The sequence below is a fragment of the Oncorhynchus kisutch genome, linkage group LG2 (assembly GCF_002021735.2).
Source record: "Oncorhynchus kisutch isolate 150728-3 linkage group LG2, Okis_V2, whole genome shotgun sequence".
NCBI lineage: Eukaryota > Metazoa > Chordata > Actinopteri > Salmoniformes > Salmonidae > Oncorhynchus > Oncorhynchus kisutch.
The window spans coordinates 77,934,935-77,958,009 of record NC_034175.2 but is presented as its reverse complement, the minus strand read 5'-3'; the positions used below and the strand labels follow the sequence as shown (position 1 = coordinate 77,958,009).

At 51.6% G+C, this 23,075-nt stretch overlaps 1 protein-coding gene across 2 annotated transcripts in view; it reads left to right on the top strand.

Moving 5' to 3' along the window:
* LOC109877725 (ras-associated and pleckstrin homology domains-containing protein 1-like) overlaps positions 1 to 23,075 on the top strand; it is a 173,586-nt gene that overhangs the window by 38,093 nt on the left and 112,418 nt on the right. For both annotated transcript variants that reach the window (XM_031801757.1, XM_031801764.1), the window contains exons 3-4: positions 19,566 to 19,691; positions 21,588 to 21,702. In XM_031801757.1, coding sequence (XP_031657617.1) covers positions 19,566 to 19,691; positions 21,588 to 21,702 — 241 coding nt within the window. The remainder of the gene's footprint in view (positions 1 to 19,565; positions 19,692 to 21,587; positions 21,703 to 23,075) is intronic.

The following is a 23,075-nucleotide window of genomic DNA, read 5'->3' as shown; positions in this document are numbered from 1 at the left end:
CACCAACCACACCACCACACCACACACCACACCACACACCACACCACACACACACCACACACACACCACACACCACACCACACACCACACACCACACACACCACACACACACACACCACACACCACACACCACACACACCACACACCACACACACCACACACACCACACACCACACCACACACCACACACACCACACACACCACACACCACACACCACACCACACACACACACCACACACACACCACACACACCACACACACACCACACACCACACCACACACCACACACCACACACACCACACACCACACACACCACACACCACACACACCACACACACCACACACACCACACCACACACACCACACACCACACACACCACACACCACACCACACACACACACCACAACACCACACCACACACACCACACACCACACCACACACACCACACACCACACCACACCACACACACCACACACACCACACACGCACTCACCAACCACACACCACACACACCACACACGCACTCACCAACCACACACCACACACCACACACCACACACACCACACACGCACTCACCAACCACACACCACACACCACACACCACACACACACACACACACACACCACACCACACCACACCACACACCAACCACACACACCACACACCACACACACACACCACACACACCACACACCACACACCACACACCACACACCACACACCACACACACACCACACACACACCACACACACCACACCACACACCACACCACACACACCACACACACCACACCACACACCACACCACACACACCACACACGCACTCACCACACACACCACACCACACCACACACCACACACCACACACCACACACACCACACACACACCAACCACACACCACACACACACCAACCACACACCACACACCACACACACCACACACACCACACACCACACCACACACACACACCACACACACCACACACACCACACACACCACACCACACACACACACACACACCACACACCACACCACACACACACACCACACACCACACACCACACCACACACCACACCACACACACCACACACCACACCACACCACACACACCACACACACCACACACGCACTCACCAACCACACACCACACACACCACACACGCACTCACCAACCACACACCACACACCACACACCACACACACCACACACGCACTCACCAACCACACACCACACACCACACACCACACACCACACACACACACACACCACACCACACCACACACCAACCACACACACCACACACCACACACACACACCACACACACCACACACCACACACCACACACCACACACCACACACACCACACACCACACCACACACACCACACCACACCACACACCACACCACACCACACACCACACACCACACCACACACCACACACCACACACCACACACCACACACCACACACCACACACCACACACACACCACACACCACACACCACACACACCACACCACACACCACACCACACACACCACACACGCACTCACCACACACACCACACCACACCACACACCACACCACACACCCACACACGCACTCACCACACCACACCACACGCACCACACACACCACACACGCACTCACCACACACACCACACACCACACACACACCACACACACACCACACACACACACCACACGCACACACCACACACACACACCCCACACCACACACACACACCCCACACCACACACACACACCACACGCACACACACACACCACACACCACACACACACACCACACGCACACACACACACCACACACCACACACACACACACACCACACACCACACACACCACACACACCCCACACACACACACCACACACACACACCACACACACACACACACCACACACCACACACACCACACACACCCCACACACACACACACCACACACACACACCACACACACACTCACCACACACACCACACACACACACACACACACACACACACCACACACACACACACACACCACACACACACACACACACACACACACACACACACCACACACACACCACACACACACACACCACACACACACACACACACACACACCACACACACACACACACACACACACACACACACACACACACACACCACACACACACACACCACACACACACACACACACACACACTCACCACACACACCACACACACACACACACACACACCACACACCACACACACCACACACACCCACACACACACACACCACACACACACACCACACACACACACACACCACACACCACACACACCACACACACCCACACACACACACACCACACACACACACCACACACACACTCACCACACACACCACACACACACACACACACACACCACACACCACACACACCACACACACACCACACACACACACACACCACACACCACACACACCACACACACCCCACACACACACACACCACACACACACACCACACACACACTCACCACACACACCACACACACCACACACCACACACACCACACACACCCCACACACACACACACCCACACACACACACCACACACACACCACACACACACACGTGTTGCACATTACACCAAAACGTTGGTACTTTCTTTATAGTATTTTATCAAATGTGTCTCTTATTTACTATTATTGCGACCAACAGATGCATGTCTGTGTTCCCAGTCATGTGAAATCTATAGATTAAGGCCAAATGAATTTATTTACATTTATTTACTGATTTCTGTAACTATGTTGCATTTCTATATTTTTATTCAAGATTGTCCAAAGCATCAAGGCAAAGGGTGGCTACTAAAATTAAAGTTACAATGTAGAAAATAGTAAAACTAAAGATAAACCCTGGAATGTGTAGGTGTTCTTCAACTGGTGATTGATACTGTATTTATACAGGGTAGTTGTGCAGTATGAGTTGGGGAGGTGGAGGCCTTGGTTGATGGCTGTCTCTATGGTTGGGTCGATGGCTGGCTCTATGGTTGGGTCGATGGCTGGCTCTATGGTTGGGTCGATGGCTGGCTCTATGGTTGGGTCGATGGCTGGCTCTATGGTTGGGTCGATGGCTGGCTCTATGGTTGGGTCGATGGCTGGCTCTATGGTTGGGTCGATGGCTGGCTCTATGGTTGGGTCGATGGCTGGCTCTATGGTTGGGTCGATGGCTGGCTCTATGGTTGGGTCGATGGCTGGCTCTATGGTTGGGTCGATGGCTGGCTCTATGGTTGGGTCGATGGCTGGCTCTATGGTTGGGTCGATGGCTGGCTCTATGGTTGGGTCGATGGCTGGCTCTATGGTTGGGTCGATGGCTGGCTCTATGGTTGGGTCGGCGGTGCTTTCATGTTTCCCACCAGAAGTGTCTGTTGTTGGTGGGTATTATATATGCTAATTTATGAACATTTAAGTAGTTATACTTTCTAGTACAGACCAGAGCAGTGGCTGTGTGGGTCCGTGGGTCCCTGGCTGCGTAGGTCCCTGGCTGCGTGGGTCTGCACTGCGGTCAGTAGTAATCCTATGCGAAGGCTGTCTCCAAGGCACATGTAGCTAGGCAACCCCCTGCATTTGCCTTGGCAGGCCTGCTCCATCCATGGCTTAAGCCAGTGTGTGAGAGAAACACGCTATCAAACGTTAGTTTTATGAAACTAAATAAATATTGCACTCTGACCCACAAAATGTATTTGCTAGATTTATGATAGTGTTAGACAAATCAATGAAAGTGAACTTCAAAATGTGATTGTACTTGGAATTTGCAGCTGTTGCTGGTGAGTAATGAATCTGCTTCTGCCATGACTTACTGCATCGCTATTGAAAGCAGTTGATTGGTTGCTAAAATCCCTCTACCTTTTGATTGGTTAGAAGCTATTGTTCTGATTTTCAGATTTGAATAGCAGAGAAGTAGAGGAAGATGTTGTACCCTCTAACATGTTGGCAAAGTGGTCAAAGTTGCTAATCTGTGTCAAAAGTTGTTTACAGCAAATGGAATGTTAGAGGTGATTTCACAATGGGACCTTTTTAGAAAGTTGTGGAAATCCCATGAAAGTGAAGGAAGGAATAAAACGTATATAAGATGCACTACATGACCAACAACGTTATGTGGACAACTGCTCTTTGAACGTCTCATTCCAAAATTATGAGTGTTAATTATAGAGTTGGTCCCCCCCTTTTGCTGCTATAACAGCCTCTACTCTTCTGGGAAGGCTTTCCACTAGATGTTGGAACATTGCTGCTATAACAGTCTCTACTCTTCTGGGAAGGCTTTCCACTAGATGTTGGAACATTGCTGCTATAACAGCCTCTACTCTTCTGGGAAGGCTTTCCACTAGATGTTGGAACATTGCTTCAGGGACTTGCTTCCATTCAGTCACAAAAGCATTAGTGAGGTCAGACACTGAGGCAGTTTGGGACTCGGTGCAACAAAGTACAGACAATTTTGACATGCTACACACTTCAGCACTCGGCGGTCCTGTTGTGTGGCCTTCCTCTTCACGGTTGAGCCGTTGATGCTCCTAGACATTTCCACTTAACAATAACACTGACAGATGACCTGGGGCAGCTCTAGCAGGGCAGAAATGCGACGAACTGACTTGTTGGAAAGGTGGCATCCTCTGACGGTGCCACGTTGAGCGTCACTGAGCTCTTCAGTAAGGCCATTCTACTGCCAATGTTTGTCTATGGAGATTGCATGGCCGTGTACTCGATTTTATAAACCTGTCAGCAACCTGTGTGGCTGAAATAGAATCCACTCATTTGAAGGGGTGTCCGATGTCGTGTTTGTATACAAACTATTCCAGACCGGTCTGCACGGTTTAAAGTTTGAATTATGTTTCTATCTTCAACAGTTTAGAAGGAGGAACTCTCCAAATAATCAAAGTATGTTGAAGATTTAAAGTGAGGGACTCTTGCTTCACAAGTAACAGTTTAATAATATCATTAGTCATATTATTGATAATTAGAAAATACTTTATTTCTCAAAACTAGGACCCTTCATGTTAAACACTATCATCAATTGAACTATCTTGAAGTATTGTTCAGGAGTGTGGCGGCTAGTTGGGATATTCGGCATAGCTCCATCCATCATCCTTTCTTCTATTGGTGTCCCAGGCTGAACAGGCTCTCAGCAGGGATAGGACATCGCTCTCGCTCTCTCTCTCTCTCGCGTGCTCAGCTCCTGCTGCTGTGGAAGTTGAGAATAGCCTCCACGAGCTCTGTGCCTCAACAACCTGCCCTGGGCCTGTCTCTCAGTCTCTGAAGCACTCTGAAGCACAGAGGGGGCCTGAGATTTACACCATTCGCTCCAGAAGCTAACTACGCAGGAATCACAGTGGGCTAGATTATACCCGGAGACGAGAGAGAGAGATACCTCGGCAGGGACGAAGCAGCAGTTCTGGACAAAAACAGTTAGGGGTACAGGACACAGATGAGCTAGAAAACAAGGCTCCAGTCAGAGGCCTGCTGTAAGATACAGTAGGGACCTTGATGTACTGAAACCCCCTGATGTACTGAAACCCCCTGATGTACTGAAACCCCCTGATGTACTGTAAGATACAGTAGGAAACCCCCTGATGTACTGAAACCCCCTGATGTACTGAAACCCCCTGATGTACTGAAACCCCCTGATGTACTGAAACCCCCTGATGTACTGAAACCCCCTGATGTACTGAAACCCCCTGATGTACTGTAAGATACAGTAGGAAACCCCCTGATGTACTGAAACCCCCTGATGTACTGTAAGATACAGTAGGAAACCCCCTGATGTACTGAAACCCCCTGATGTACTGAAACCCCCTGATGTACTGAAACCCCCTGATGTACTGTAAGCTACAGTAGGAAACCCACTGATGTACTGAAACCCCCTGAAATACTGTAAGATACAGTAGGAAACCCCCTGATGTACTGAAACCCCCTGATGTACTGAAACCCCCTGAAGTACTGTAAGATACAGTAGGAAACCCCCTGATGTACTGAAACCCCCTGATATACTGAAACCCCCTGATGTACTGTAACCCCCTGATGTACTGTAAGGTAACCCCCTGATGTACTGTAAGGTAACCCCCTGATGTACTGAAACCCCCTGATATACTGTAAGCTACAGTAGGAAACCCCCTGATGTACTGAAACCCCCTGATGTACTGTAAGCTACAGTAGGTAACCCCCTGATGTACTGTAAGATAAATTAGGGACCCCTGATGTACTGTACCCCCCTGATATACTGTAACCCCCTGATGTACTGTAAGCTACAGTAGGAAACCCCCTGATGTACTGAAACCCCCTGATGTACTGTAAGATACAGTAGGTAACCCCCTGATGTACTGAAACCCCCTGATGTACTGTAACCCCCTGATGTACTGTAAACTACAGTAGGAAAACCCCTGATGTACTGTAAGATATAGTAGGTAACCCCCTGATGTACTGTAACCCCCGATGTACTGTAAGATATAGTAGGTAAACCCCTGATGTACTGTAAGATATAGTAGGTAACCCCCTGACGTACTGTAAGATACAGTAGGAAACCCCCTGACGTACTGTAGGTCTGTCATATAGAACACTGGAGCAGCATCCTGTTAGGCCTGTCATATAGAACACTGGAGCAGCATCATGTTAGGTCTGTCATATAGAACACTGGAGCAGCATCATGTTAGGTCTGTCATATAGAACACTGGAGCAGCAGCAGCATCCTGTTAGGTCTGTCATATAGAACACTGGAGCAGCAGCAGCATCCTGTTAGGTCTGTCATATAGAACACTGCAGCAGCATCCTGTTAGGTCTGTCATATAGAACACTGGAGCAGCATCCTGTTAGGTCTGTCATATAGAACACTGGAGCAGCATCATGTTAGGTCTGTCATATAGAACACTGGAGCAGCATCATGTTAGGCCTGTCATATAGAACACTGGAGCAGCATCATGTTAGGTCTGTCATATAGAACACTGGAGCAGCATCCTGTTAGGTCTGTCATATAGAACACTGGAGCAGCATCCTGTTAGGTCTGTCATATAGAACACTGGAGCAGCATCATGTTAGGTCTGTCATATAGAACACTGGAGCAGCATCATGTTAGGTCTGTCATATAGAACACTGGAGCAGCATCATGTTAGGTCTGTCATATAGAACACTGGAGCAGCATCATGTTAGGTCTGTCATATAGAACACTGGAGCAGCATAATGTTAGGCCTGTCATATAGAACACTGGAGCAGCATCATGTTAGGTCTGTCATATAGAACACTGGAGCAGCAGCAGCATCCTGTTAGGTCTGTCATATAGAACACTGGAGCAGCATCCTGTTAGGTCTGTCATATAGAACACTGGAGCAGCATCCTGTTAGGCCTGTCATATAGAACACTGGAGCAGCATCATGTTAGGTCTGTCATATAGAACACTGGAGCAGCATCATGTTAGGTCTGTCATATAGAACACTGGAGCAGCATCATGTTAGGCCTGTCATATAGAACACTGGAGCAGCATCATGTTAGGTCTGTCATATAGAACACTGGAGCAGCAGCAGCATCCTGTTAGGTCTGTCATATAGAACACTGGAGCAGCATCCTGTTAGGTCTGTCATATAGAACACTGGAGCAGCATCCTGTTAGGCCTGTCATATAGAACACTGGAGCAGCATCATGTTAGGTCTGTCATATAGAACACTGGAGCAGCATCATGTTAGGTCTGTCATATAGAACACTGGAGCAGCAGCAGCATCCTGTTAGGTCTGTCATATAGAACACTGGAGCAGCATCCTGTTAGGTCTGTCATATAGAACACTGGAGCAGCATCCTGTTAGGTCTGTCATATAGAACACTGGAGCAGCATCCTGTTAGGTCTGTCATATAGAACACTGGAGCAGCATCATGTTAGGCCTGTCATATAGAACACTGGAGCAGCATCCTGTTAGGTCTGTCATATAGAACACTGGAGCAGCATCCTGTTAGGTCTGTCATATAGAACACTGGAGCAGCATCATGTTAGGTCTGTCATATAGAACACTGGAGCAGCATCATGTTAGGTCTGTCATATAGAACACTGGAGCAGCAGCAGCATCCTGTTAGGTCTGTCATATAGAACACTGGAGCAGCATCCTGTTAGGTCTGTCATAGAACACTGGAGCAGCATCCTGTTAGGTCTGTCATATAGAACACTGGAGCAGCATCCTGTTAGGTCTGTCATATAGAACACTGGAGCAGCATCATCCTGTTAGGCCTTCTATATTGTGGTTAGGGAGAATAATAGGTTTTCTATAACTCCTACTCTAAGGATCTGTCAGAAATGGCAACCTCTTCCCATGGGGCGCTGGTCAAAAGTAGTGCACTTTATAGGGGATAAGGCGCCATTTGGGACTGTTCAGTGGCCATATCAGACAGTGTTGTTCAGCAATTATGTCCACATCTGACCTTTTTTGGAGGTCGGAGTCAGATGTATAGAATACCATTAATGCACACAGAGAGACTGGCAGCTGTAGCTTCTCTCTGGGATGACTATGGGCTGATGGAGGGTGGGATTCCCAGTGTTTCTCCTCCTGTTAACTCCTCCTTCTCATCCCCTGACTGGCTGGGGATAGAGCTTTGGGATGCATTTCACTCTGCTGTGCTCTGTTGTTGAGGTCATCATTGTAGAGTAGAATGTGTTCTCAATGACTAGTTAAAGAAATGCAAATATATCAATAAAATGCTGTTGTGGAGGGCAAGGGAGAGAGGGTACCCTGGCAGAGAGCGGGTACCCTGGCAGAGAGAGGATACCTGTGGAGGCCAAAGCAGAGAGGATACCCTGGCAGTGAGAGGATACCTTGGCAGAGAGAGGATAGCTGTGGAGGCCAAGGAAGAGAGGGAACCCTGGTGGAGAGAGGATAGCTGTGGAGGCCAAGGGAGAGAGGGTACCCTGGCAGAGAGAGGATAGCTGTGGAGGCCAAGGGAGAGAGGGTAGCTGTGGAGGCCAAGGGAGAGAGGGTACCCTGGCAGAGAGAGGATACCTGTGGAGGCCAAAGCAGAGAGGATACCTTGGCAGAGAGAGGATAGCTGTGGAGGCCAAGGAAGAGAGGGAACCCTGGTGGAGAGAGGATAGCTGTGGAGGCCAAGGGAGAGAGGGTACCCTGGCAGAGAGAGGATACTCTGGCAGAGAGAGGATAGCTGTGGAGACCAAGGGAGAGAGGGTACCATGTCAGAGCGAGGATAGCTGTGGAGGCCAAGGGAGAGAGAGCACCCTGGACGGAGAGAGGATACCTGTGGAGGCAGGATACCCTGGCGGAGAGAGGATAGCTGTGGAGGCCAAGGAGGAGAGGGTACCCTGGCAGAGAGAGGATAGCTGTGTAGGCCAAGGGAGAGAGGGTACCCTGGACAGAGAGAGGATAGCTGTGGAGGCCAAGGGAGAGAGGATACCCTGGCGGAGAGAGGATAGCTGTGGAGGCCAAGGGAGAGAGGGTACCCTGGCAGAGAGAGGATACTCTGGCAGAGAGAGGATAGCTGTGGAGACCAAGGGAGAGAGGGTACCATGGCAGAGCGAGGATAGCTGTGGAGGCCAAGGGAGAGAGAGCACCCTGGACGGAGAGAGGATACCTGTGGAGGCAGGATACCCTGGCGGAGAGAGGATAGCTGTGGAGGCCAAGGAGGAGAGGGTACCCTGGCAGAGAGAGGATAGCTGTGTAGGCCAAGGGAGAGAGGGTACCCTGGACAGAGAGAGGATAGCTGTGGAGGCCAAGGGAGAGAGGATACCCTGGCGGAGAGAGGATAGCTGTGGAGGCCAAGGGAGAGAGGGTACCCTGGCAGAGAGAGGATAGCTGTGGAGGCCAAGGAAGAGAGGCAACCCTGGTGGAGAGAGGATAGCTGTGGAGGCCAAGGGAGAGAGGATAACCTGGTGGAGAGAGGATAGCTGTGGAGGCCAAGGAAGAAAGGGTACCTTGGCGGTTAGAGGATTCCCTGGCAGAGAGAGGATAGCTGTGGAGGCCAAGGGAGAGAGAGGGTACCCTGGCGGAGAGAGGATACCCTGGCAGAGAGAGGATAGCTGTGGAGGCCAAGGAAGAGAGTGTACCCCGGTGGAGAGAGGATAGCTGTGGAGGCCAAGGAAGAAAGGGTACCTTGGTGGTTAGAGGATACCCTGGCAGAGAGAGGATAGCTGTGGAGGCCAAGGGAGAGAGGATACCCTGGCAGAGAGAGGATAGCTGTGGAGGCCAAGGGAGAGAGGATACCCTGGCAGAGAGAGGATAGCTGTGGAGGCCAAGGGAGAGAGGATACCCTGGCAGAGAGAGGATAGCTGTGGAGGCCAAGGGAGAGAGGATACCCTGGCAGAGAGAGGATAGCTGTGGAGGCCAAGGGAGAGAGGATACCCTGGCGGAGAGAGGGTACCCTGGCAGAGAGAGGAAAGCTGTGGAGGCCAAGGAGGAGAGGGTACCCTGGCAGAGAGAGGATAGCTGTGTAGGCCAAGGGAGAGAGGGTACCCTGGACAGAGAGAGGATAGCTGTGGAGGCCAAGGGAGAGAGGATACCCTGGCGGAGAGAGGATAGCTGTGGAGGCCAAGGGAGAGAGGGTACCCTGGCAGAGAGAGGATACTCTGGCAGAGAGAGGATAGCTGTGGAGACCAAGGGAGAGAGGGTACCATGGCAGAGCGAGGATAGCTGTGGAGGCCAAGGGAGAGAGAGCACCCTGGACGGAGAGAGGATACCTGTGGAGGCAGGATACCCTGGCGGAGAGAGGATAGCTGTGGAGGCCAAGGAGGAGAGGGTACCCTGGCAGAGAGAGGATAGCTGTGTAGGCCAAGGGAGAGAGGGTACCCTGGACAGAGAGAGGATAGCTGTGGAGGCCAAGGGAGAGAGGATACCCTGGCGGAGAGAGGATAGCTGTGGAGGCCAAGGGAGAGAGGGTACCCTGGCAGAGAGAGGATACCTGTGGAGGCCAAGGAAGAGAGGCAACCCTGGTGGAGAGAGGATAGCTGTGGAGGCCAAGGGAGAGAGGATAACCTGGTGGAGAGAGGATAGCTGTGGAGGCCAAGGAAGAAAGGGTACCTTGGCGGTTAGAGGATTCCCTGGCAGAGAGAGGATAGCTGTGGAGGCCAAGGGAGAGAGAGGGTACCCTGGCGGAGAGAGGATACCCTGGCAGAGAGAGGATAGCTGTGGAGGCCAAGGAAGAGGGTGTACCCCGGTGGAGAGAGGATAGCTGTGGAGGCCAAGGAAGAAAGGGTACCTTGGTGGTTAGAGGATACCCTGGCAGAGAGAGGATAGCTGTGGAGGCCAAGGGAGAGAGGATACCCTGGCAGAGAGAGGATAGCTGTGGAGGCCAAGGGAGAGAGGATACCCTGGCAGAGAGAGGATAGCTGTGGAGGCCAAGGGAGAGAGGATACCCTGGCAGAGAGAGGATAGCTGTGGAGGCCAAGGGAGAGAGGATACCCTGGCGGAGAGAGGGTACCCTGGCAGAGAGAGGAAAGCTGTGTAGGCCAAGGGAGAGAGGGTACCCTGGCAGAGAGAGGATAGCTGTGGAGGCCAAGGGAGAGAGGGTACCCTGGCAGAGAGAGGATAGCTGTGGAGGCCAAGGAAGAGAGGATACCCTGGCGGAGAGAGGATACCTGTGGAGGCCAAGGAAGAGAGGGAACCCTGGCGGAGAGAGGATAGCTGTGGAGGCCACGGGAGAGAGGATACCCTGGCGGAGAGAGGATACCTGTGGAGGCCAAGGAAGAGAGGGAACCCTGGCGGAGAGAGGATAGCTGTGGAGGCCAAGGGAGAGAGGGTACCCTGGCAGAGAGGGGGTACCCTGGCAGAGAGAGGGTACCCTGGCAGAGAGAGGATAGCTGTGGAGGCCAAGGGAGAGAGGGTACCCTGGCGGAGAGAGGTTACCTGTGGAGGCCAAGGGAGAGAGGGTACAATGGCAGAGAGAGGATACCCTGGCAGAGATAGGATGGCTAGATTGGGGGAAAACCATTTGTCTAGTGATTGACTGGATGGGATACAGCTCAGAGATATATTTCACTGTGCTGAAATGCCCTGGATCTGCTGAGGGATGGAGAGGGAGAGAACAATATCCTGGCAGAGAGTGGCTAGCAGAGACTAGGGGGGCCTCCCAACCGGCACCCTTTTCCCTACATAGTGCACTGCTTTTGACCAGATCCTTGGCTTAAAGTAGTGCTCTTTATGGGGAATAGGGTGCAATTTGGGACACCTTCTTTTGGTTGGAGAGGCCTCAGTTTCACCAGGCCATTAAAATCCTTCATTTGGTTGGAGAGGCTTCAGCTCCACCAGGCCATTAAAATCCTTCATTTGGTTGGAGAGGCCTCAGCTCCACCAGGCCATTAAAATCCTTCATTTGGTTGGAGAGGCCTCAGCTCCACCAGGCCATTAAAATCCTAGATTGTGTAACTAGTCCAGAGACCAACCCCAGGGTTCAGCAGTCTGATTGGCTCTGGAGTGCTGACTGCTGGTGGGCTTTTGTGGTCCATTACTGTGTGAACGTCGTGTATTAGTGTTTACTCCTGCTAGGGAGAGCACCACCACGTCCTGCTAGGGAGAGCACCGCCACGTCCTGCTAGGGAGAGCACCGCCACGTCCTGCTAGGGAGAGCACCACCACGTCCTGCTAGGGAGAGCACCGCCACGTCCTGCTAGGGAGAGCACCGCCACCAAGTCAGGCTAGGGAGAGCACCGCCACCAAGTCAGGCTAGGGAGAGCACCGCCACCACGTCCTGCTAGGGAGAGCACCGCCACCACGTCCTGCTAGGGAGCGCACCGCCACGTCCTGCTAGGGAGAGCACCGCCACGTCCTGCTAGGGAGAGCACCGCCACGTCCTGCTAGGGAGAGCACCGCCACGTCCTGCTAGGGAGAGCACCGCCACGTCCTGCTAGGGAGAGCACCGCCACGTCCTGCTAGGGAGAGCACCGCCACCACGTCAGGCTAGGGAGAGCACCGCCACCACGTCAGGCTAGGGAGAGCACCGCCACCACGTCAGGCTAGGGAGAGCACCGCCACCACGTCAGGCTAGGGAGAGCACCGCCACGTCCTGCTAGGGAGAGCACCGCCACGTCCTGCTAGGGAGAGCACCGCCACGTCCTGCTAGGGAGAGCACCGCCACGTCCTGCTAGGGAGAGCACCGCCACGTCCTGCTAGGGAGAGCACCGCCACGTCCTGCTAGGGAGAGCACCGCCACGTCCTGCTAGGGAGAGCACCGCCACGTCCTGCTAGGGAGAGCACCGCCACGTCCTGCTAGGGAGAGCACCGCCACGTCCTGCTAGGGAGAGCACCGCCACGTCCTGCTAGGGAGAGCACCGCCACGTCCTGCTAGGGAGAGCACCGCCACCAAGTCAGGCTAGGGAGAGCACCGCCACCAAGTCAGGCTAGGGAGAGCACCGCCACCACGTCAGGCTAGGGAGAGTACCGCCACCACGTCAGGCTAGGGAGAGCACCGCCACGTCCTGCTAGGGAGAGCACCGCCACGTCCTGCTAGGGAGAGCACCGCCACCAAGTCAGGCTAGGGAGAGCACCGCCACCACGTCAGGCTAGGGAGAGTACCGCCACCACGTCAGGCTAGGGAGAGCACCGCCACTACGTCAGGCTAGGGAGAGCACCGCCACCACGTCAGGCTAGGGAGAGCACCGCCACCACGTCAGGCTAGGTAGAGCACCGCCGCCACGTCAGGCTAGGGAGAGCACCACCACGTCAGGCTAGGGAGAGCTTCTTCCTTCTAGAAGGACAACCATCTCTGCAGCACTCCACCAATCAAGCCTGTATGGTAGAGTGGCCAGACTGAAGCCACTCCTCAGTAAAAGGTACATGACAGCCTGCTTGGAGTTTGTCAAAAGGCACCTAAAGACTCTCAGACCATGAGAAACAAGGTTCTCTGGGCTGATGAAACCATGATTGAACTCTTTGGCCTGAATGCCAAACGTCACGTCTGGAGGAAACCAGGCACCATCCCTATGGTGAAGCATGGTGGTGTCAGCATCATGCTGTGGGGATATTTTTCAGAGGCAGGATCGAGGGAAAGATTCATAGGACGTTGGTTGAGAGAGTGTGTGTTGTACTCCAGTGTGCCTGATCTGAAGGCTACCTCAGGTAGAGGTTGAGAGAGTGTGTGTTGTACTCCAGTATGCCTGATCTGTAGGCTACCTCAGGTAGAGGTTGAGAGAGTGTGTGTTGTACTCCAGTGTGCCTGATCTGTAGGCTACCTCAGGCAGAGGTTGAGAGGATTGATTTATGGCCTGGTGTCTTTGAGACAGTTCAGGAGACAGAAAACCCTCTAGTCTAGTGTGTCCTGCTGCAGTGTGGAGGAGCCTCTACTGGTCGGTCTCTAAAAGCACCTTATTCCCGATATAGTGCACTCCCTATGGGCCCTGGTCTAAAGTAGTGCAGTACATTTAAAAAAATGCAACTGGGCCCTGGCCAAAAGTAGTGCACTACATAGGGAATAGGGTGCCACTTGGGATGCACTCACTGACTCTAGTGCATGATAAAGCTAGTGTATACTGTACACTGCTCACTACATTCCCTGCTTTATTACACCGTTTCCAGTCCGTCGGCTACTCTGCTAGGACATGTCTGGAGAGTCATCTCTCTCTCGGTTATCGGAACCACGTCTGACTCATTGGTTTAAGTGTATTACGGCCTGTCAATATTAAACTCCTTTCCTTTACGTCTCACAGCTAGACTGCCTCAGCTTCAGTGCTGTTTACGTCTCACAGCTAGACTGCCTCAGCTTCAGTGCTGTTTACGTCTCACAGCTAGACTGCCTCGGTTTCAGTGCTGTTTACGTCTCACAGCTAGACAGCCTCTGTTTCAGTGCTGTTTACGTCTCACAGCTAGACTGCCTCGGTTTCAGTGCTGTTTACGTCTCAGCTAGACTGCCTCTGTGTCGCTGTTTTTACGTCTCCCAGCTAGACTGCCTCTGTTTCAGTGCTGTTTACGTCTCACAGCTAGACTGCCTCGGTTTCAGTGCTGTTTACGTCTCACAGCTAGACTGCCTCGGTTTCAGTGCTGTTTACGTCTCACAGCTAGACTGCCTCTGTTTCAGTGCTGTTTACGTCTCACAGCTAGACTGCCTCGGTTTCAGTGCTGTTTACGTCTCAGCTAGACTGCCTCTGTGTCGCTGTTTTTACGTCTCCCAGCTAGACTGCCTCAGCTTCAGTGCTGTTTACGTCTCATAGCTAGACTGCCTCAGCGGTGTCAGTGCTGTTTACGTCTCACAGCTAGACTGCCTCAGCTGTTTCGGTGCTGTTTACATCTCACAACTAAACTTCCTCGGTGTCGGTTCTGTTTACTTCTCACATCTAAACCTCCTCGGTGTCGGTATTGTTTGTGCCTCTCAGATGTATATGATACACAGAGCCTTCAGAAAGTATTCAGACCCATTCACTTTTCCCACGTTGTTATGCTACAGACATACTTTGTGTCACTGGTTTACACACAATGCACAATAATATAATAACAATAATTATGTCAAACTGGAAATATGTTTTTAGACACGTTCATTAAAAATGGAAAGCTGACATGTCTTGACTCCAAGTTTTCAACCCCTTTGGCTATGGGCTAAATAGGTTCAGGAGGAAAAATGTGCTGAAGTTGCATGGACTCTCTGTGCAATAATAGTGTTTAACATGATTTTTGAATGACTACCTCATCTCTTTACACCACACATACAATTATCTTTAAGGTCCCTCAGTCGAGCAGTGAATTTCAAACACAAATTAAACCACAAAGACCAGGGAGGTTTTCCAATGCCTCGCAAAGAAAGGCACCTATAAGCAGACATTCAATATCCCTTTGAGCATGGTGAAGTTATTAATTACACTTTGGATGGTGTATCAATACACCCAGTCACTACAAAGATACAGGCGTCCTTCCTAACTCAGTTGCCGGAGAGGAAGGAAACCCTTCAGGGATTTCACCATGAGGCCAATGGTGACTTTAAAACAGTTACAGAGTTTAACGGCTGTGATAGAAGAGAACTGAGGATGGATCAACAACATTGTAGTTACTCCACAATACTAACCTAATTGACAGAGTGAAAAGGAAGCCAGTACAGACAAATCTATTCTAAAACATCCTGTTTGTAACAAGGCACTAAAGTAAAACTGGAAAAAACATGTGGCAAAGAAATGAACTTTGTCCTGAATAGAAAGTGTTATGTTTGTTTTAACACATCACTGAGGACCGCTCTTCATATTTTCAATCATGGTGGTGGCTGCATCATGTTATGAGTATGCTTGTCATCGGCAAGGGCTAGGGATTCAAAGAAACGGAAGAGAGCTAAGCACAGGCAAAATCCTTGAGTAAAACCTGGTTCAATCTGCTTCTCAACAGACACTGGGAGATGAATTCACCTTTTTAGCAGGACAATAACACTGGAGTTGCTTACCAAGACGACATTGAATGTTCCTGAGTGGCCTAGTTACAGTTTTGACTTAAATCGGCTTGAAAATCTCTGACGAGACTTGAAAATGTCTGTCTAGCAATGATCAGCAACTAACCTGACAGAGCTTGAAGAATTGTTAAAAGAATCATGTGCAAATATTGTACAATCCAGATGTGATGAATTTGAAGATACTGACTCTCAGCTGTAATCCCTGCTAAAGGTCATGCTAAAGGTCATTCTAACATGCATTGACTTAGTCGTGTGAATACTTATGTAAATAGGATATTTCTGTATTTCAGTTTCAAATACATTTTCAATTAATAAACAACATGTTTTTATGGCGTATTGTGTGTAGGTGGGTGAGGGGGGACAAACTATTGATCCATTTTTAATTCCGGATGTAACTAAATGTATAATAAGTCAAGGAGGTTGAATACTCTGAGGGCCGGACCTGTATTTGTAGGGGTTCAAGCAGCGAATTTGGTGAAACCCAGTTGTATTTCTTGGTGTTTATTATTATTATTATTATTATTATTAGGGGTTCAGCAGCGAAGCCTCAAGGACCTGTAAGGTCCGACATTTTATAATTTTGTTAAAAACACCAAAAAACGGTACTCCTCTGGCACCGAGTGACCGGTCTGTGAAACTTGATATGTGGTATCTATGGACCTAGGTGTCTCAATGCAATATTCTCCAGATTAGTACGTCAATGAAGTGGACATGGCCTGTCACTAAATGCATGTAAATCAGAAAAAGCTACACACAGGTAGATCAGGAGAGGAGAAACCACACAGGTAGATCAGGAGAAACCACACAGGTAGATCAGGAGAGGAGAAACCACACAGGTAGATCAGGAGAGGAGAAACCACACAGGTAGATCAGGAGAGGAGAAACCACACAGGTAGATCAGGAGAGGAGAAACCGCACAGGGAGATGCTCCTCATTCCTCACAGAGAGGGGGAGATGCTCCTCATTCCTCACAGAGAGGGGGAGATGCTCCTCATTCCTCACAGAGAGGGGGAGATGCTCCTCATTCCTCACAGAGAGGGGGAGATGCTCCTCATTCCTCACAGAGAGGGGGAGATGCTCCTCATTCCTCACAGAGAGGGGGAGATGCTCCTCATTCCTCACAGAGAGGGGGAGATGCTCCTCATTCCTCACAGAGAGGGGGAGACTAAGCAGTAATAAGGGGAGATGCTCCTCATTCCTCATAGAGAGGGGGAGATGCTCCTCATTCCTCATAGAGAGGGGGAGATGCTCCTCATTCCTCACAGAGAGGGGAGACTGTAAGCAGTAATAAGGGGAGATGCTCCTCATTCCTCATAGAGAGGGGGAGATGCTCCTCATTCCTCATAGAGAGGGGGAGATGCTCCTCATTCCTCATAGAGAGGGGGAGATGCTCCTCATTCCTCACAGAGAGGGGGAGATGCTCCTCATTCCTCACAGAGAGGGGGAGATGCTCCTCATTCCTCACAGAGAGGGGGAGATGCTCCTCATTCCTCACAGAGAGGGGGAGATGCTCCTCATTCCTCACAGAGAGGGGGAGATGCTCCTCATTCCTCACAGAGAGGGGGAGATGCTCCTCATTCCTCACAGAGGGGGAGAGATGCTCCTCATTCCTCACAGAGGGGGAGAGATGCTCCTCATTCCTCACAGAGGGGGAGAGATGCTCCTCATTCCTCACAGAGGGGGAGAGATGCTCCTCATTCCTCACAGAGGGGGAGAGATGCTCCTCATTCCTCACAGAGGGGGAGAGATGCTCCTCATTCCTCACAGAGGGGGAGAGATGCTCCTCATTCCTCACAGAGGGGGAGAGATGCTCCTCATTCCTCACAGAGGGGGAGAGATGCTCCTCATTCCTCACAGAGGGGGAGAGATGCTCCTCATTCCTCACAGAGAGGGGGAGATGCTCCTCATTCCTCACAGAGAGGGGGAGATGCTCCTCATTCCTCACAGAGAGGGGGAGATGCTCCTCATTCCTCACAGAGAGGGGAGACTGTAAACAGTAATAAGGGGAGATGCTCCTCATTCCTCACAGAGAGGGGGAGATGCTCCTCATTCCTCACAGAGAGGGGAGACTGTAAGCAGTAATAAGGGGAGATGCTCCTCATTCCTCACAGAGAGGGGGAGATGCTCCTCATTTCTCACAGAGAGGGGGAGATGCTCCTCATTGCTCACAGAGAGGGGAGACTGTAAGCAGTAATAAGGGGAGATGCTCCTCATTGCTCACAGAGAGGGGAGATGCTCCTCATTTCTCACAGAGAGGGGAGACTGTAAGCAGTAATAAGGGGAGATGCTCCTCATTGCTCACAGAGAGGGGAGATGCTCCTCATTGCTCACAGAGAGGGGAGATGCTCCTCATTGCTCACAGAGAGGGGAGACTGTAAGCAGTGCCGGTAAGGTTGGTAGACTAATAAAGCAAGCAATAACTAAATGTACTGAATAAGACTCACATTCCTTTCAGTATGTTACCCAGATGTTGTCAGGAGGATACAGACGGCTTCTTTTTACATATAATTAAGCATAATAATTATGGCTCTAGATTGCATGAAAAAGCTTTCAGGTGTTTGAAAAATGCAATATTCTCCCACTTCCAGGCAGGGAGACTATCCACCATCCTCATGTACTTTGTGCCCAGTGTCTAAAAGGTTGAAAATATAGATGGATGATTATATACCTGGAGCAAGGGATTTGATCGGTTCTGGAGACACAAAGACATCGATTGAAGTCAATGGTCAGGGGTTTGTCAGTTAGGTGGACTTGGGATGACCCATATGCTGTGATGACCAGGGGTTTGTCAGTTAGGTGGACTTGGGATGACCCATATGCTATGATGACCAGGGGTTTGTCAGTTAGGTGGACTTGGGATGACCCATATGCTGTGATGACCAGGGGTTTGTCAGTTAGGTGGGCTTGGGATGACCCATATGCTGTGATGACCAGGGGTTTGTCAGTTAGGTGGACTTGGGATGACCCATATGCTGTGATGACCAGGGGTTCGTCAGTTAGGTGGACTTGGGATGACCCATATGCTGTGATGACCAGGGGTTCGTCAGTCAGGTTGACTTGCTCCAGGGATGTTACCATGGAGATGCTGGGTTCCCATTGGAGATGAATGAGAGGGACTGACAAGCTCGTCAACCGGTAGTGAACTTTACCCTGTGTGTTTCAGATGGAGCAGCTGTCAGATGAAGACCTGGACCACACAGATGGAGGAGAGGAGGACAGTGATAAAGAAGATCAGGATCTAGACAAGATGTTTGGAGCCTGGCTGGGAGAGCTGGATAAACTCACACAGGTAACTAACCCTAACAGGTAACTAACCCTAACAGGTAACTAACCCTAACTCACACAGGTAACTAACCCTAACTGACACAGGTAACTAACCCTCACAGGCAACTAACCCTAACAGGTAACTAACCCTAACGCACACAGGTAACTAACCCTCACAGGTAACTCACACAGGTAACTAACCCCAACTCACACAGATAACTAACCCCAACTCACACAGGTAACTAACCCCAACTCACACAGGTAACTAACCCCAACTCACACAGGTAACTAACCCCAACTCACACAGGTAACTAACCCCAACTCACACAGGTAACTAACCCCAAATCACACAGGTAACTAACCCCAACTCACACAGGTAACTAACCCCAACTCACACAGGTAACTAACCCCAACTCACACAGGTAAATAACCCCAACTCACACAGGTAACTAACCCCAACTCACACAGGTAACTAACCCCAACTCACACAGGTAACTAACCCCAACTCACACAGGTAACTAACCCTAACTGGTAACTAACCCTAACTCACACAGGTAACTAACCCCAACTCACACAGGTAACTAACCCCAACTCACACAGATAACTAACCCCAACTCACACAGATAACTAACCCCAACTCACACAGATAACTAACCCCAACTCACACAGGTAACTAACCCCAACTCACACAGGTAACTAACCCCAACTCACACAGGTAACTAACCCCAACTCACACAGGTAACTAACCCCAACTCACACAGATAACTAACCCCAACTCACACAGGTAACTAACCCCAACTCACACAGGTAACTAACCCCAACTCACACAGGTAACTAACCCCAACTCACACAGGTAACTAACCCTAACTGGTAACTAACCCTAACTCACACAGGTAACTAACCCCAACTCACACAGGTAACTAACCCCAACTCACACAGGTAACTAACCCCAACTCACACAGGTAACTAACCCCAACTCACACAGGTAACTAACCCTAACTGGTAACTAACCCTAACTCACACAGGTAACTAACCCCAACTCACACAGGTAACTAACCCCAACTCACACAGGTAACTAACCCCAACTCACACAGGTAACTAACCCCAACTCACACAGGTAACTAACCCCAACTCACACAGATAACTAACCCCAACTCACACAGGTAACTAACCCTAACTGGTAACTAACCCTAACTCACACAGGTAACTAACCCCAACTCACACAGGTAACTAACCCCAACTCACACAGGTAACTAACCCTAACTGGTAACTAACCCTAACTCACACAGGTAACTAACCCCAACTCACACAGGTAACTAACCCCAACTCACACAGATAACTAACCCCAACTCACACAGGTAACTAACCCTAACTGGCAACTAACCCTAACCCACAGATAACTAACCCCCACAGATAACTAACCCTAACCCCCACAGATAACTAACCCTAACCCCCACAGATAACTAACCCCACAGATAACTAACCCCCACAGATAACTAACCCCCACAGATAACTAACCCTAACCCACAGATAACTAACCCCCACAGATAACTAACCCTAACCCCCACAGATAACTAACCCTAACCCCCACAGATAACTAACCCCCACAGATAACTAACCCCCACAGATAACTAACCCCCACAGATAACTAACCCCCACAGATAACTAACCCCCACAGATAACTAACCCTAACCCCCACAGATAACTAACCCCCACAGATAACTAACCCTAACCCCCACAGATAACTAACCCCCACAGATAACTAACCCCCACAGATAACTAACCCTATCGGGTAACTAACTAATACATTTAGTGATGTTATATGGATTGTTTTGTTACCATGTATTTTCAGCATTATAACTACCTTAGTTAGTATTTTCATATGCTTGTGGTGTATACTGTGTCTGTGTCCTCTGTACAGAGTCTGGATGATGGGAGACCAGAGACAGTCCAGAAGGCCCCTCAGAAAGCCCCTCTCAGACAGGAGACCAACATGGCTAACTTCTGCAACCGCTTCTCCATGTACAACATCAACGGTATAAATAAAATGTACATAATATAGCTGCAATCAGCCATGGCGTGGTTCAAGCTAGAGCAGAGCAGGGCTCGGACTCCTCGCCCCAGGGCAGGGCAGGGCTGGGACTCCTCGCCCCAGGGCAGGGCAGGGCTCGGACTCCTCGCCTTAGGGCAGGGCTGGGACTCCTCGCCCCAGGGCAGGGCTGGGACTCCTCGCCTTAGGGCAGGGCTCGGCCTCCTCGCCCCAGGGCAGGGCAGGGCTCGGACTCCTCGCCCCAGGGCAGGGCTGGGACTCCTCGCCTTAGGGCAGGGCAGGGACTCCTCGCCTTAGGGCAGGGCTGGGACTCCTCGCCTTAGGGCAGGGCTGGGACTCCTCGCCTTAGGGCAGGGCTGGGACTCCTCGCCTTAGGGCAGGGCTCGGACTCCTCGCCTTAGGGCAGGGCTGGGACTCCTCGCCTTAGGGCAGGGCTGGGACTCCTCGCCTTAGGGCAGGGCTGGGACTCCTCGCCTTAGGGCAGGGCTGGGACTCCTAACCCCAGGGCAGGGCTGGGACTCCTCGCCCCAGGGCAGGGCTGGGACTCCTCGCCTTAGGGCAGGGCTGGGACTCCTCGCCCCAGGGCAGGGCTGGGACTCCTCGCCTTAGGGCAGGGCTGGGACTCCTCGCCTTAGGGCAGGGCTGGGACTCCTAACCCCAGGGCAGGGCTGGGACTCCTCGCCCCAGGGCAGGGCTGGGACTCCTCGCCTTAGGGCAGGGCTGGGACTCCTCGCCCCAGGGCAGGGCTGGGACTCCTCGCCTTAGGGCAGGGCAGGGCTCGGACTCCTCGCCCTAGGGCAGGGCTGGGACTCCTCGCCTTAGGGCAGGGCTGGGACTCCTCGCCTTAGGGCAGGGCTGGGACTCCTCGCCTTAGGGCAGGGCTGGGACTCCTAACCCCAGGGCAGGGCTGGGACTCCTCGCCCCAGGGCAGGGCTGGGACTCCTCGCCTTAGGGCAGGGCTGGGACTCCTAGCCCCAGGGCAGGGCAGAGCAGGGCAGGGCTGGGACTCCTCGCCTTAGGGCAGGGCTGGGACTCCTCGCCTTAGGGCAGGGCTCGGACTCCTCACCCCAGGGCAGGGCTGGGACTCCTAGCCCCAGGGCAGGGCTGGGACTCCTCGCCTTAGGGCAGGGCTGGGACTCCTCGCCTTAGGGCAGGGCTCGGACTCCTCACCCCAGGGCAGGGCTGGGACTCCTAGCCTTAGGGCAGGGCTGGGACTCCTCGCCTTAGGGCAGGGCTGGGACTCCTCGCCTTAGGGCAGGGCTGGGACTCCTCGCCTTAGGGCAGGGCTGGGACTCCTCGCCCCAGGGCAGGGCAGGGCTCAGACTCCTCGCTCTAGGGCAGGGCATGGCAGGGCTGGGA